Genomic DNA, 15,088 nt, shown 5'->3' with positions numbered 1-15,088 from the left:
TGGACAGTCCCATGCACTTCTATGTTGTTAGTTCTTTATCATGCTCTTCTCTTTGTCTGGAGTAACTGGTGAACTCTGGTACTCAGTATGCAAACCCCATCTCAGCTCTCCTTAATATTCCAATTTAGAGTGAGTTTAATTGCTTTTTTTAATTCTCCCTTCCACAGTCCTTTATGTATAGCTTTATTCCACTTATCTACATTTCTTATGTATGTTTTTTATCTGCATTTTTAATTTATGTGTTTTGTTTATGTTTGTCTTTTGTACCAGACTGCAAGCACCTCAAGGGGATAGGTCTCTTTTATAATCTTTATAGGAATAGATATAGGAACATTGTAAATGTTCACAATGTTTGTCAAAAGTTTAACATATACATACATACATATATATATATATATATATATATATATATATATATATAGGATGCTCACATACATATACATTCACATTATGAGTAAGGATTTATGTGCTTCTTTTGTTGGAAAAATTATGCACAAAAATTTAGCAAGCCTAGGAACTGACCTCAGTTTATAGAAAACTTTAGCTTAGTTCTCTTAAGAATGACTGAATTTGTACACCATTTTCACATGTGCCACCGGGCCAGCCCTTTTTGTATTTTGTTTTTAATCATGAGGTGGAAGCCCTTTCTTTCCTTGACATCAGGGCTAGGAAAAGACAAGGAAAACATTTATTAACTTTTATCTGACATCCCTATTTCTTGTCACTGTCTTTGATACAAAGAGGCATCACTGTTTGGGGTTTTTGTTTGTTTGTTTTTGGCGAGAAAGATTAGCCCTGAGCTAACATCTGTGCCAATCTTCCTCTATTTTTGTATGTTGGGTGCCACCACAGCATGGCTTGATGAGCAGTGTGTAGGTCTGTGCCTGGGATCTGAACCCATGAACCCCAGGCCACCAAAGTGAAGTGTGCGAACTTAACTACTATGCCACCGGGCTGGCCCCCACAGTTTGTTTTTTTAATGAAAAATATGTTTTATTTAGAATTGACAACAGTTTGACTTCTGTGGAAGTCAGCATTTACCATAAATGAGAATCAGTTGCTATGTAGTTAAAAAGTGCCCAGATCACAAATTATAATTATGCCACATAAATTACTAGAAGGATTGAGAAACTGAAGATGGGAATTGATAGGATTGTTTTTATTTGAACATAAGAAAATGTGAGTGATTGAGACTGAAAAGCTGAGTCATCTGCTCTCACCTGGTCAGGGAGTTTTAATGATTGGCAGGGGATGTGGAAAATCCTTCTTTAAGCCTCGGATAGTCTTCTTAGTCACCTTTTTTAGTCTCCTTGTAAATTAGGGTTCCAGGAATTGGGAGAAGGTGGGATGGTTGTTAGGAGTGGTACACCTAGAAAATGTCTGGCCATTGTAAGTCTCTCTTTTGGGGTATACAGATACATGTTTATTCTGAACATTCCATTCTTTGTGTTTTTATGTGTTAATTAGCTTAATTTCAACATTAATCTCCATTCTCCATACTGCCTTTATAGTGGGCATAACGTATACTTTATCTCTTTTATAGCATTATTCTTTAACGGAAAATGGATGAAAATAAAGATGCTGATTCAAAAGAAAGTGGAGAATATGAAGATGACTTTGAAAAGGACCTGGAGTGGTTAATTAATGAAAAAGAAAAAAGTGATGCCGGCATAATGGAGGTATATTTAAATTGCCAACAGCATTCGTAATAATTACATTAACAACGTGCTTTGTAATTCTTGAAGAGTTTCACATATATTCTCTCATCTAAACCTCACAAAATTCCTTTGATGTACATAGAGCAAGTATTATTATCCCCATCTTAGAGAAGAGAAAGTTGAGGCATAGAAAATTGAGAGTTTAAATGTTGTATCCTGAAGCATAGGGCTAATTAGTGAGAGAGCAGGGATTAAGGTAGCACTTAATAAAGCTAAAATTATTATTTATGCAATATAAATAAATAAGATCATTGATTGCATCAAAAGTAAAAACAAATACAGTTAATTTTTACTTTATATGAACTTGGGTAAAATCATGGGGCTATACTTTTAATATAAATGAAAAATAAAACAAAACCTCAAAAAAAATTGTCCTCCAGCCAGTAGTTGAAACCTTAAGAGTGAATTAGCTCTTCAGGGGAATGAACATAGAGAAAAAACTGAAGGATCAAAGACTGACCCATAGGAATACTTGTAGGAAAAAGTGGAGCCATTAAACATGGTCACCTACCATCTATCAGACGTGTAGAAGGGAAATCCAGGAAAATGAAACAGTTTCTGGTCATGGAAGGTTTATTCTTTCTCTCTTTACGTATATATAGTGTGTATGTGTATCTATATATAATGTATATGTGTGTGTGTTTATGTCTGTGTATCGATATGTGTGTATATTTATATGCATGTGTATGTATAGTATATATATAATTACTGTCAATAAATAGGGAAGTAATGAAGAAAAGATCAAGACTGGGATAAGAACAGGTAACTTTAGAGCAGTTACAGTAGAAGCTAGATTTAAGAAGGTTAAGGACAAGAATATGAGGAAATAAAGGCAGCAGGTTTTACATCACAAACTTCTCTTAGTTCCATCTTGCTTTCTTATGCAATGGAGAAGACAAATGGGATAGATGATATTTGAAAAACGCAACAGAGTCAAAAGTGAACATTTTTCTAAGACGGCTTGTAATGGGAGTTTTGTGCATCTTTAACAGAAAAATAATCAGAATGAGTAGAGGTAGAGATATCCCAGAGTGGTAAGTTTGAACCTAGTCTCATGACTGAAACGGTGTGATATTCAAAGCACAGGGTGATAGAGAAGTGATGATGATTCATTGTTTCATTTCTTTAGTCATTCAGCAAATATTAATGATCACCTGCCACGTGTCGGAGGCTGTTCTGGGTGCTGGGGATTCAGCAATGGTCAAAATAAAGTGATTTCCTGAATCGGACTCATTCCAGTAGATAATTACAATCACTTCTTCCTTTGAGGCTGGGAGAAAAAAACGGATGAGAGAGGTAGAGACAGGGGTGAGGGTTGGGGGAAGATTTCACTGTAAAAGGTGGTAGTTTTTATTGTAGTGGGGTTTAAAAAGAAAGAAGTGAAAGCCAAAGGAGAATTTGGAAACAGATACTGTAAGAACGAACCAGAGAATCAAATATTGCTAAAAAGAACAAGTACAATGCAGATTTCTTAGTTTAATCGTAGTTATTTGGTAGTCATTTTAATGTGTCAGGTTTATTTGCTTATTGGACATCTAGCAATGTTGTGCAGTTTAGGAAGAGGAGGCTGTCAGAAGAAGATGGCCACTGAGCAAGTAAAACAGGAAGGGAATTGTAAGGGGTTGAAGAGAGCAACAACTTGTAGCTCCCATAAAACTGTTTTAGGAGGTGGAGAATTGCCTGACAAAGAGAAAAAAAATGACCTATTGTAGGGGTAAAGCGTTTGGTAGGTGAGGATGTGAGAGAGATGCTAGGTAAGAAGGTTTTAGTTAGAAACAGCACATGTGCACCAAGGTTTTGTGATGTTATAATACTGGTTTGTGGTTCATGTGGAATTAAATTGTTGTTGTTGTTGTTTTTATTGAGTTCATAATAGTTTACATCCATGTGAGATTTCAGTTATACATTATTTCTTGACTGTCACCATGTAAGTGCTCCCCTTCACCCGCTGTGCCCACCCCCATCCCCCTTCCCACTGAACTGTTTTCTGTATCCGTGTATTTCTTTCTATTCCACATATGAGTGAAATCATCTTGTGTTTGTCTTCTCAGTCTGGCTTATTTTGCTTAGCATAATACCCTCCAGGTCCTTCCATGCTATTGCAAATGAGATGAATTTGTCTTTTTTATGGCTGAGTAGTATCCCATTGTGTATATATACAACATCTTCTTTATCCAATCATCAGTCGAGGGGCACTTGGATTGTTTACATGTCTTAGCTATTGTGAATAGTGCTGCAATGAACATAGGGGTGCGTATGTTACTTTGGATTGTTGATTTCAAATTGTTTGGGTAGATACCCCGTAGTGGCATAGCTGGGTTGTATGGTAGTTCTATTTTTAGTTTTTTGAGAAATCTCCATACTGTTTTCTATAATAGCTGCACCAGTTTGCATTCTCACCAGCAGTGTTTGAGGGTTCCCTTTTTTCCACACCCTCTCCAACATTTATTATATTTAGTCTTAGTGATTAGAGCCATTTTAACAGGTGTAAGGTGGTATCTTAGTGTAGTTTTGATTTTCATTTCCCTGATCACTAGTGATGTTGAACATCTTTTCATGTGTTTATTGGCAATCTGTATATCTTCTTTGGAAAAATGTCTGTTCATAACCTTTGCCCAGTTTTTGATTGGGTTGTTTGTTTTTTTATTGTTCAGTTGTGTGAGTTCCTTATATATTATGGAGATTAACCCCTTGTCAGATATATGATTTGAAAATATTTTCTCCCAATTGGTGGGTCGTCTCTTTGTTTTGCTTGTAGTTTCTTTTGCCTTGCAGAAGCACTTTAGTCTGATGAACTCCCACTTGTTTATTTTTGATTCTGTTTCCCTTGTCTGAGAAGACATGGTATTTGAAAAGATCCTTTTTAGTTCAGTGTCAAAGAGTGTACTACCGATGTTATCTGCCAGGAGTTTTATAGTTTCAGGACATATTTTCAAGTCTTTCATCCATTTTGAGTTTATTTTTGTGTATGGCTTGAGGTAGTGGTCTACCTTCATTCTTTTGCATGTGGCTGTCCAGTTTTCCCAGCACCACTTATTGAAGAGACTATCTTTTCTCCATTTTATGTTCTTGGCACCTTTGTCCAAGATTAGCTGTTTGTAGATGTGTGGTTTTATTTCTGAGCTTTCAGTTCTGTTCCATTGATCTGTGTGCCTGTTTTCGTACCAGCATCATGCCATTTTGATCACTATGGCTTTGTAACACATTTTGAAGACAGGGATTGTGATACTTCCAGCTTTATTCTTTTCTCTCAGGATTGCCATAGCAATTCGGGGTCTTTGATTGCTGCCTATGAATTTTAGGATTCTTTGCTCTATTTCTGTGAAGAATGTCATTGGGATTCTGATAGGGATTGCATTGAATCTGTAGATTGCTTTGGGTAGTATGGACATTTTAAGTATGTTTATTCTTCCAATCCATGAGCAAGGAATCTCTTTCCATCTCTTTATGTCATTATCAATTTCTTTCAGTAATGTCTTATACTTTTCATTGTTTAAGTCCTTCACCTCCTTGGTTAAATTTATTCCTAGGTACTTTATTCTTTTAGTTGTGATTGCAAATGGAATTGTATTCTTGAGTTCTCTTTCTGTAAGTTCGTTGTTGGAGTATAGAAAAGCAACTGATTTTTGTAAGTTGATTCTGTACCCTGCCACTTTACTGCAGTTGCTAATTATTTCTATTAGTTTTCCAGTGGTTTTGGGGGGTTTTCTATACATAAGATCATGCCATCTGCAAAGAGTGAGAGTTTCACTTCTTCACTCCGTATTTGGATTCCTTTTATTCCTTTCTCTTGCTTAATTTCTCTGGCCAAAGCCTCCAGTACTATGTTGAATAAGAGTGGTGATAGCGGGTATCCTTGTCTTGTTCCTGTTCTCAGGGGGATGATGTTCAGTTCTTGCCCATTGAGTATGATGTTGGCTGTGGGTTACTCATATATGGCCTTTATTGTGTTGAGGTAATTTCCTTCTATCCCCATTTTGTTAAGAGTTTTTTTTTTTTTTATCATAAATGGCTGTTGGATCTTGTCAAATGCTTTTTCTGCATCTTTTGAGATGAGCATGTGGTTTTTATTCCTCAATTTGTTGATGTGGTGTATCACATTGATTGATTTGCAGATGTTGAACCATCCCTGTGTCCCTGGTATGAATCCCACTTGATCATGATGTGTGATCCTTTGGATGTATTACTGAATTTGGGTTGCCAAAATTTTGTTGAGTAGTTTTGCATCTATGTTCATCAGTGATATTGGCCAGTAGTTTTCCTTTTTTGTGCTGTCCTTGTCAGGCTTTGGTATCAGAGTGATGTTGGCCTAAGAGAATGTGTTAGGAAGTGTTCCATCTTCCCCAATTTTTTGGAACAGCTTGAGAAGGATAGGTATTAAATCCTCTTTGAAGATTTGGTAAAATTCCCCAGGAAAGCCATCTGGTCCTGTGGTTTTATTCTTTGAGATGCTTTTGATTGCTGTTTCCATCTCTTTCCTTCTGATTGGTCTATTCAAATTGTTTCTTCTTGACTCAGCTTTTGGAGGTTGTAAGAGTCTAAGACTTTATCCATTTCCTTTAGATTATCCATTTTGTGGCATATAGTTTTTCATAGTATTCTCTTATAATCAGTTGTATTTCTGTGGAGTCTGTTGTTATTTCTCCTCTTTCATTTCTGATTTTGTTTATCTGAGCTTTCTCTCTTTTTTTCTTTGTAAGTCTGGCTAGGGTTTTGTCAATTTTATTTATCTTCTCAAAGAACCAGCTCTTTGTTTTGTTGATCCTTTCTACTGCCTTTTTTGTTTCAATAGCATTTTTTTCTGCTCTGACTTTTATTATTTGTCTCCTTCTGCTGACTTTTGGCTTTGTTTGTTCTTCTTTTTCTAATTCAGTTAAGTGTAATTTGAGATTTCTTGTTTGTCAAGGTGTGCCTGTATTGTGATGAATTTCCCACTTAGTACAGCTTTTGCTGCATCCCATGTGAGTTGGTATGGTATGTTATCATTTTCATTTTTCTCTAGATATTGTTTGATTTCTCCTTTAATTTCTTCAATGATCCATTGCTTGTTCAATAGCATTTGTTTAGTCTCCACATCTTTGTCCCTTTCTCAGCTTTTTTCTTATAATTAATTTCTAGCTTTATAGCATTATGATTGGAAAAGATGCTTGTTGTTATTTTAATTTTCTTAAATTTATTGAGGCTTGCCTTGTTTCCTCACATATGGTCTATCCTTGAGAATGTTCCATGTGCACCTTAGAAGAATGTGTATTCTGCTGTTTTTGGATGGAGTCTTCTATATATGTCTATTAAGTCCGACTGGTTTGGCTTTTCATTTAATTCCACTGTTTCCTTGTTGATTTTCTGTCTGGGTGATCTAATCTATTGATGTGAGTGGAGTGTTGAGGTCCACTACTATTACTGTGTTATTATTAATATCTTCTTTTAGGTTTGTTAATAGTTGTTTTATGACTTTGGTGCTCCTGTGTGGCTGCATAGATATTTATAAGCATTATTTCTTCTTGATGGAGTGTCCCTTTGATCATTATATACTGCCCCTCTTTGTCTCTCTTTGCCTATCTCATCTTGAAGTCTACTTTGTCTGATATGAGTATTGCTACACCTGCTTCTTTTGTTTACCATTAGCTTGGAGTCTTGTCTTCCACCCCTTCACTCTGAGCCTGTGTTTGTCATTGGAGCTGAGGTGTGTTTCCTTGAGGCAGCAAATTGTTGGATCCTGTTCTTTAATACGTCTCACCACTCTGTGTCTTTTTATTGGAGAATTCAATCCATTTACGTTTAGTGTTATTGATGTCTCAGGGCTTAATGCTGGCATTTTCTCACTTGTTTTCTGGTTTTCCTGTACTTCCTTTGTTTCTTGTCCTGTGTGTTTTTGTCTATCCACTGAATTACGTAGTTTTTTTTATGATGTGTTTCTTTGTCTTTTCCTTATTTTTTGTGTCTCTGTTTTGCTTTTCTGTTTAGTGGTTACCCTGAGGTTTGTATTCAGAATCTTGTGTATAAGATAGTCCATTTTCTGATGACCTCTTATTTCCTTAGTCTAAACCAATTCAGTCTCTTTCCTCCTCCCCTCCTATGTTGTTTTTCTCCTATCTTATGTCAACTTGTGTTGTGAGTTTATGTGTCTAAAATGACAGGATTATCTTTGTTTTTGGTGCTTTCCTTCTCTTTAGCTTATTTCTATACTTGAGTATTTGCTATCCTAATCTGATTCTGTCTACCTATTTATCTCCTTACTCTGTGTTTTGTGACCCCTTTCTCCCCCCCTTTTTTTCCAGGTGTGAGGGCCTTCCTGAGGATTTCTTGTAGGGGGGTGTGGTGGCTATGAAGTCCCTTAGCTTTTGTTTGTCTGGGAAAGTTTTTACTTCTCCTTCATATCTGAAGGATATTTTTGCTGCATAGAGTATCCTCGGCTGAAGATTTTTGTCTTTTAAAGATTTGAATATGTTGTTCCATTCTCTCCTAACATGTAAAGTTTCTGCAGAGAAATCCGCTCAAACCCTGATAGGGGTTCCTTTGTAGGTTATTTTCTTCTTCCTTTCTGCCCTTAGTATTCTTTCTTTGTCCTTCATTCTTGCCAGTTTTACTACTATATGCCTTGCAGTAGGTCTTTTTACGTTGACAAACCTATGAGATCTGGAAGCATCTTCCACACAGATTTCCCTCTCTTTCCCTCCGTTTGGAAAGTTGTCTGTTATTATTTCTTTGAACACACTTTCTGCTCCACTCTCCTTCTTGAATACCTATAATTCTCTTATTGCATTTCCTCGTTGAGTCAGATATTTCCCAGAGACTTTCTTCATTTCTTTTTAATCTTAGTTCTCTCTCCTCCTCTGTCTGGAGCGTTTCAACATGTCTATCTTTGATTATGCTGATATGCTCCTCTGTGATGTCCACTTGAGCATTCAGGGAATCCGTATTTTGTTTTATCTCTTCCATTGTGTCTTTCATCTCCCATATTTCTTATTGATTCTTCTTTATAGTTTCAATCTCTTTTGTGAAGTAGCTCCTGAACTCATTGAATTGTTTCTCTACATTCTCTTTCACCAAGTTGAGTGTTTTGATGATAGCTATTTTGAATTCATTGTCATTCAGCTTACACATTTCTGTGTCTTCAGGACTGAGTTCTGGGTTCTTGTAATTTTCTCTCTGGTCTGGAGATTTGATGTAGTGTCTGTGTTGGAAGGTGGGATCTTATGCATTCTGATATTATTTGGTTGCAGTTACCACCTTTTGCCACTGGGTGGGGGTCGAGAGGTGTGTATTCTAAGCCCTCTGCCTTCAGCCAGATATCCCAGGCAGCGGGGTGACACAGTGTGGCATAGAGTGGGTGGGGGGAGGGGCACTCTCTCCTGCATGCACTCTGGCTTTCTCGGTCAGCTCTCCCTATGTGGTCTCCTGGGATGTTGGCTTGATGAGGTCACCACCCCTGTGTAAGCTTTCGCAATTAGAGGACTTCCCTCTAGGCTGCAAGGGCACTAGGGAGTCCTTGGTGATCCCACAAATGATCAACCTCTCCCCTGCTCCTTCTTTCATGGATTCTCCCACAGTCGCAATCGCAGTCTTTAGGGGAGGGAGCAAAGATCTCTCTTACCCTGTTCCAGCTCCTCTGAGGGGGGCTCCAGCCTCTCCACCCTCTGTTGTGTGGCTGTGTGTCTCTCTGAGGTTTTTGCGTTATGTTAGAGTGTCCTCTATTGGAGTATGGATGTCCCTTTTTCTTACATGTTGGAGGGTAGAGAGTCCCAGGCAAGTTCACTCCGCCAAGATGCTGACTTCACTGAAACTAAGTTCTTTTAAAAAAATGTAAGCCTTGGGCTGGCCTGGTGGCAGAGTGGTTAAGTTTGCATATCCCACTTCGGTGGCCTGGGGTTCACCAGTTCAGATCCTAGATGTGGACCTATGCGCTGCTTATCAAGCCATGCTGTGGCAGGTGTCCCACATATAAAGTAGAGGAAGATGGGTACAGATGTTAGCTCAGTGCCAATCTTCCTCAAAAAAAAAAAGTAAGACCAAGTTATATGATGGTGTTTAGTATAGATTATAGGAGCCTCTGAGGATAGTTGAAGGAGGAAAATATGACCTAGAGATAACAATTGACCTGAAATTTAGATATAGGTCCTGCAGAAACTAGGTGCAGTAGTAATCTGAAAATATTATAAGAAGCTCAAAATAATTAGGACTTGACCAAAGGCAGTCACCTTATAATGGTCCTGGGGAGAAGAAAGATACTTTTTTGAAGAATACAAACATTACAAGGAGAAAACATTTTCAAACCTATTCTTATGAAAGTGTAAAGGGAAGAAACTTTTATAGAGGGAGGAATGTTAACTTAATATTGTGTTATTTGTAGTTACCTTTTCATTCATAAAAAATTTAAAATATCAATATAGCACTTAGCAACATCAAATTCAAATTTAGAATTGTACTTTTCCTGAAATGCTGTTGTCACATGTATTTCCTTTGGGGTGCTCATAAATATGAGGTAGAGTATGAGTGAAGTATGAATAAGAATCATGTAAATTTTCCCACTCCTAAAATTAATTACATAAATATGAAAATCCATTTTGGGTTGTCTGCATATAAATGAGCAAAGAGTCAATTTTTATTGAAAAAGAGAACTTCATATCTTTTTTTTCAGATGGCTTGTGGGAATGAAGGCAATATTAATCAAGAATTAAAAGAGAATAAAACAGAAATAGAACACACCAAACAGCTTTCTGATCCCGACAAGTCTTTGAAGGATGAGGCTTCACCAGGAAGAAGTGACTTCATTTCTGTACCAAGTATTCAACCTTTGGATCAAATATCAGATTCAGATAGTGAGAATTCTTTCCAGGAATCCAAACTGGAAAGCCAGAAAGACCTGGAAGAAGAGGAGGATGAGGAAGTAAGGAGATATATTATGGAGAAAATTATACAAGCCAACAAGCTTCTACAGAATCAAGAACCCGTGAGTGATAAAAGGGAGCGAAAACTTAAGTTCAAGGACAAATTAGTCGATCTGGAAGTTCCTCCACTGGATGAAACTGATACTTACAAAAATTATTTTGAAAATGAAAGTAATGTGTCTGGAAAACTGTCACAGTTATGTATTTCCAGTGAATTTGGGCAAGAAAATGTGCTCCTGTCCTTTACTGATGGAAGTTGTGAAGAAAACAAGGATAGGAAGATACTAGTAGAGAGAGACGGAAAGTTTGAACTTTTGAATTTACAGGATATTGAGAGTCAGGGGTTTTTGCCTCCCATTAATAGTGCTAATAGTACAGAAAATGAATCTCAGCAGTTATCACCCAGATCTTCCAACTCATCTGTCAATGGTGTCAATAAAGAGGAGCCGATAGCAAGGATTCATGGTATTGCTCACTCATCAACGGAAGAGCCACTGGCTTATATCCCTCAACCACCACCCAACCCCAAGACTCGTCCAAGCTCTGCTGCCAATGCAGATCGAAGTAAGAGGAATGGAAAAGTTAGTCACAGGACACAGTCTGCAAATGTATCTCCAGTCACCTCAACATATTGTCTTTCTGCTAAACAGAAAGAACTGCAAAAACGGCTACAACAAAAGAGAGAAAAGTTAAAGAGAGAGGTGAGAGCACAAGTGGGCATTATATTGAAAGTAAAATATGTTTTCATCTTTTATACATGCGGTAGGAATTGAAATAGTCCTTCAAAGTATTGGGTGTAGTTACCTGCTTGTTTTTTTCCTCTATTGTTAGATTAAGTGGTTAAGTGTTAAGAATGTGATTTATGGAACAAACATCATGATTACTTTGGTTCTTTCTTGTAAGGCTCACAAAGCATAGTAATGCCCTGTGTTAGAGCTAGAGTAGATCTCAGTGATGACTTCTTCTGATCCTTTCATTTTAAAGGTGAGCCTCAGAACAGTTAAGTGACTGCTGAATGTAATCTTGATAGGACATAGGTGAAAATCCAATGTCAGATGGAAAAAAGAAGGCACAAATTTGTTGGGGTTTAGGAGGTAACAGGTAGACTTGGATTATAATTCTCTGACTTCCATGTATGTTTCATATCTCTTCCATGCCTACAATTCCTTGATTTCAGAGATTTTAGTTTTATATTAAGAATAGAACCTAATAACCTTTATGAAATGTCTCAAAAATACTCTATGGAATCCCAAATTATTATTTTGGGAGCTTTCTAGCTCTTAAATAAAATAAAAGTATTTTATAATTGAAAATCCCAGGTACTAAAACTGGTGAGTTTTCTCTCAGTTACTTAAATCAGTGCCTCAGTTCTGTTTTACTGAATACCTAATGCTATTAAGTTGAACCATACAAATGTCTAACTGTAAATACCAAACCTCAGCAGAGTCACAGCTTGATAGAATTTTACAATTAGAAGAAACCTCATTTTACAGATAAGAAAACTAGTCTAGACAGTTTAAATAACTTTACTAGAGTCGCTCAACTTGCTTTTGGCAAAGTTGAAGTCAAAATTCCAGTTTTATTGGTATCCATTGAGAAATGGTATATTTTCCATTTATGTAGGAAATTATCAGGGAAATCTCTGGTATTGGAATCAGGAACCCACATTAGCAGAAAAAGGTGAAAATCAAAGTTGGCAAGAACATGTAAGCTGTAAAACACTCTGGCAGGAATCTGAAAGGGTGCATATTTAATGATGTTTTGCCTACTTGACCACTAAAATCTAAACTCTAACAGTCAGACTCAGTTTACTTGGTACGGCTATATAGCAGTACTTAAAAGCATCTGTTAACTCAGAACTCTATGACAATACAAAAGAATTTGTTGAGAATGAACTATATAACGTTTGCTGTACGCCCATGTACAAGTATGTGTGTGTATATTTCTAGAAAAGTTATATGGGAGGTTTTATATAATTGCAGTGTCTTTTCACTAATCAACTAATGGTAGTTCACTTGTGTGACTGGTAGATAGTTCTGTTTTCATTTTGATCCTCTTTTCTGGCTGTCACATACTCTTTGTTTTAGAACACAGTTTTCTCATGTCAGGATCCTCATTACTAGATTTCCTTTTGCTTATTTACTTGCACGTGGTCTTTAAGTGCTAAGGCTTTTAAATATTTTATAGTTAGTTTCAGGGGAAGTCTTTCCTTTTTTATGCCTGAGCAAATATTTCCTGGGTTGGGCTGCTATACTCTCTTTCTCTATTCTAAGTGCATCATTTTACCATTCTCCTTGGTAAGTGCATTATCTGTGCTTTGGCTGATATCTTCTGTGTAATGTTTCTAAATAATCCCTCTGGAAACATAATCATCTTACTATACTGTCTGTATTCATGCAAGGCATCCAAAGTCCTTTTTGTAAAAAGGAACTTATAAATAAACATAAACTGTAATCTTTAATAAATTCACATTTTATATAATGTGAGCTCCTTTAGGGCTTAGAAGATAGTATATAGGTATTTTAAAAGATATTTTATGCTGTTAATTGGATAGAATTATTTTTCCTTTCCTCCTATATTTTGTTCAATCGAAAGGAATTAGAAGGACTTGCTAGAAAGGAATTAGAAGGGCTTGCTATATTATCAAAATGTAAGGAAAGAACTCTGAATTCCATTATTTGAAGAAAATTTAAGCATAGATTGTATAATACAGTTCATTTAAATGACAAAATTTTAGTATTGAAAGAGACTTAAGAGCTCGTTAATAGCACTCCACTTTATAGATAAGAATACTGAATTAAATGGTTTTCCCAAATTGACATAGAATGATGGCAGTGTGATTTTTACTTAGATCTCCTGACTTTAGCTCGGAGCTCTTTCCACTATGGCATGCTGCTTTGCTCCCAGTAACTGTTTTATAGCTCTGCATAGCTGGTTTAAGCACCTCCCTTCAAGTGCAAGTCACTCTCCTTTATAAGATTAGCTGACTAATTCACATTAAGAAATTTGTTTTGTTCTTATAGTTAACTAATTAGACAAAATGTTTTGTCTACAATTTTTTCTGATAGCAAAAATATTACTTTATGAATATACACTAGTTGAAAGTATTTTTAAACCTTATAATAAAAAAATTTCAAACACGTGTAAAAGTACAGTTAACCCCTACATTCCCAACACCTGGATTCAAATGTCATTGAGATTTTGCCGTATTTGCTTATCTCCCTCTTTTTAAAATTATTTTATTGAGGTCATAATAGCTTATAACGCTGTGAAATTTCAGTTGTACATTATTATTTACCAGTCACTGTACACATGTGTCCCTGTACCCCTTATGCCCACTCCCCACCCACCCTCTTTCCCTCTGGTAATCACCAGTCTGTTCTCTTTATCCATGTGTTTGTCTTCCACATATGAGTGAAATCATGCTGTTTGTCTTTCTCTGCCTGGCTTATTTCACTTAACATAATACCCTCAGAGTCCATCCATGTTGTGGCAAATGGGGCAATTTTGTCTTTTTTATGGCTGAGTAGTATTCCATTGTGTGTGTGTGTGTGTGTGTGTGTGTGTCTGTGTGTGTGTGTGTCTGTGTGTGTGTGTGTGTGTGTGTGTATCTATCTCTCTCTCTCTATATATAGATAGGTAGATACAGCACATCTTTATCCATTGGTTGGTTATTGGGCACTTGGGTTGCTTCCAGGTCTTGGCTGTTGTGAATAATGCTGCAATGAACATAAGGGTTCGTATGTTTCTTTGGATTGTTGATTTTAAGTTTTTTGGATAAATAACCAGTAGTGGGATAGTTCGTTGTATGGTATTTCTATTTTTAATTTTTGAGTAATTTCCATACTATTTTCCATAGTGGTTGAACCAGTTGCATTCCCACCAGCAGTGTATGAGGGTTCCCTTTTCTCCACATCCTCTCTAAGATTTGGTTATTTTTTGTCTTGGTAATTATGGCCATTCTGATAGGTGTAAGGTGATATATCATTATAGTTTGATTTGAATTTCCCTAATGATTAGTGATGTTCAATGTCTTTTCATGTGCCTATTGGCCACCTGTATGTCTTTTTTGTAAAAATGTCTGTTCATATCCTCTTCCCATTTTTTTATTGGGTTATTTGTTTTTTGTTGTTGAGTTGTGTGAATTCTTTATATATTTTGGGGATTAACCCCTTGTTCTATATATGATTTGCAAATATTTTCCCCCAGTTGGTGGGTTGTCTTTTTGTTTTGTTCCTGGTTTTCTTTGCCTTGCAGAAGCTCTTTAGTCTGATGAAGTCCCATTTGTTTATTTCTTCTTTTGTTTCCCTTGCCTGAGTAGACATGGTATTTGAAGAGATGTTACTAAGATCAATGTCAAAGAGAGTACTGCCTATATTTTCTTCCAGGAACTTTATGGTTTCGTGTCTTACGCTAAGTTGTGCCATGTCTGCTCCCAGGATGTGAACCAGTGAACCCCAGGCCACCAAAGTGAAATGTGCG

General features: G+C 36.6%; 1 protein-coding gene across 9 annotated transcripts in view; it reads left to right on the top strand.

Annotated features, from left to right (window-relative positions):
* CCDC181 (coiled-coil domain containing 181) overlaps positions 1-15,088 on the top strand; it is a 44,516-nt gene that overhangs the window by 3,578 nt on the left and 25,850 nt on the right. For all 9 annotated transcript variants that reach the window (XM_070591545.1, XM_070591540.1, XM_070591538.1 and 6 more), the window contains 2 exons: positions 1,544-1,679; positions 10,357-11,307. In XM_070591545.1, coding sequence (XP_070447646.1) covers positions 1,563-1,679; positions 10,357-11,307 — 1,068 coding nt within the window. In that variant the 5' untranslated portion in view covers positions 1,544-1,562. The remainder of the gene's footprint in view (positions 1-1,543; positions 1,680-10,356; positions 11,308-15,088) is intronic.

This window comes from Equus przewalskii, chromosome 23 (genome assembly GCF_037783145.1).
Source record: "Equus przewalskii isolate Varuska chromosome 23, EquPr2, whole genome shotgun sequence".
Lineage (NCBI taxonomy): Eukaryota > Metazoa > Chordata > Mammalia > Perissodactyla > Equidae > Equus > Equus przewalskii.
This window is presented reverse-complemented; position numbering and strand designations above follow the sequence as displayed.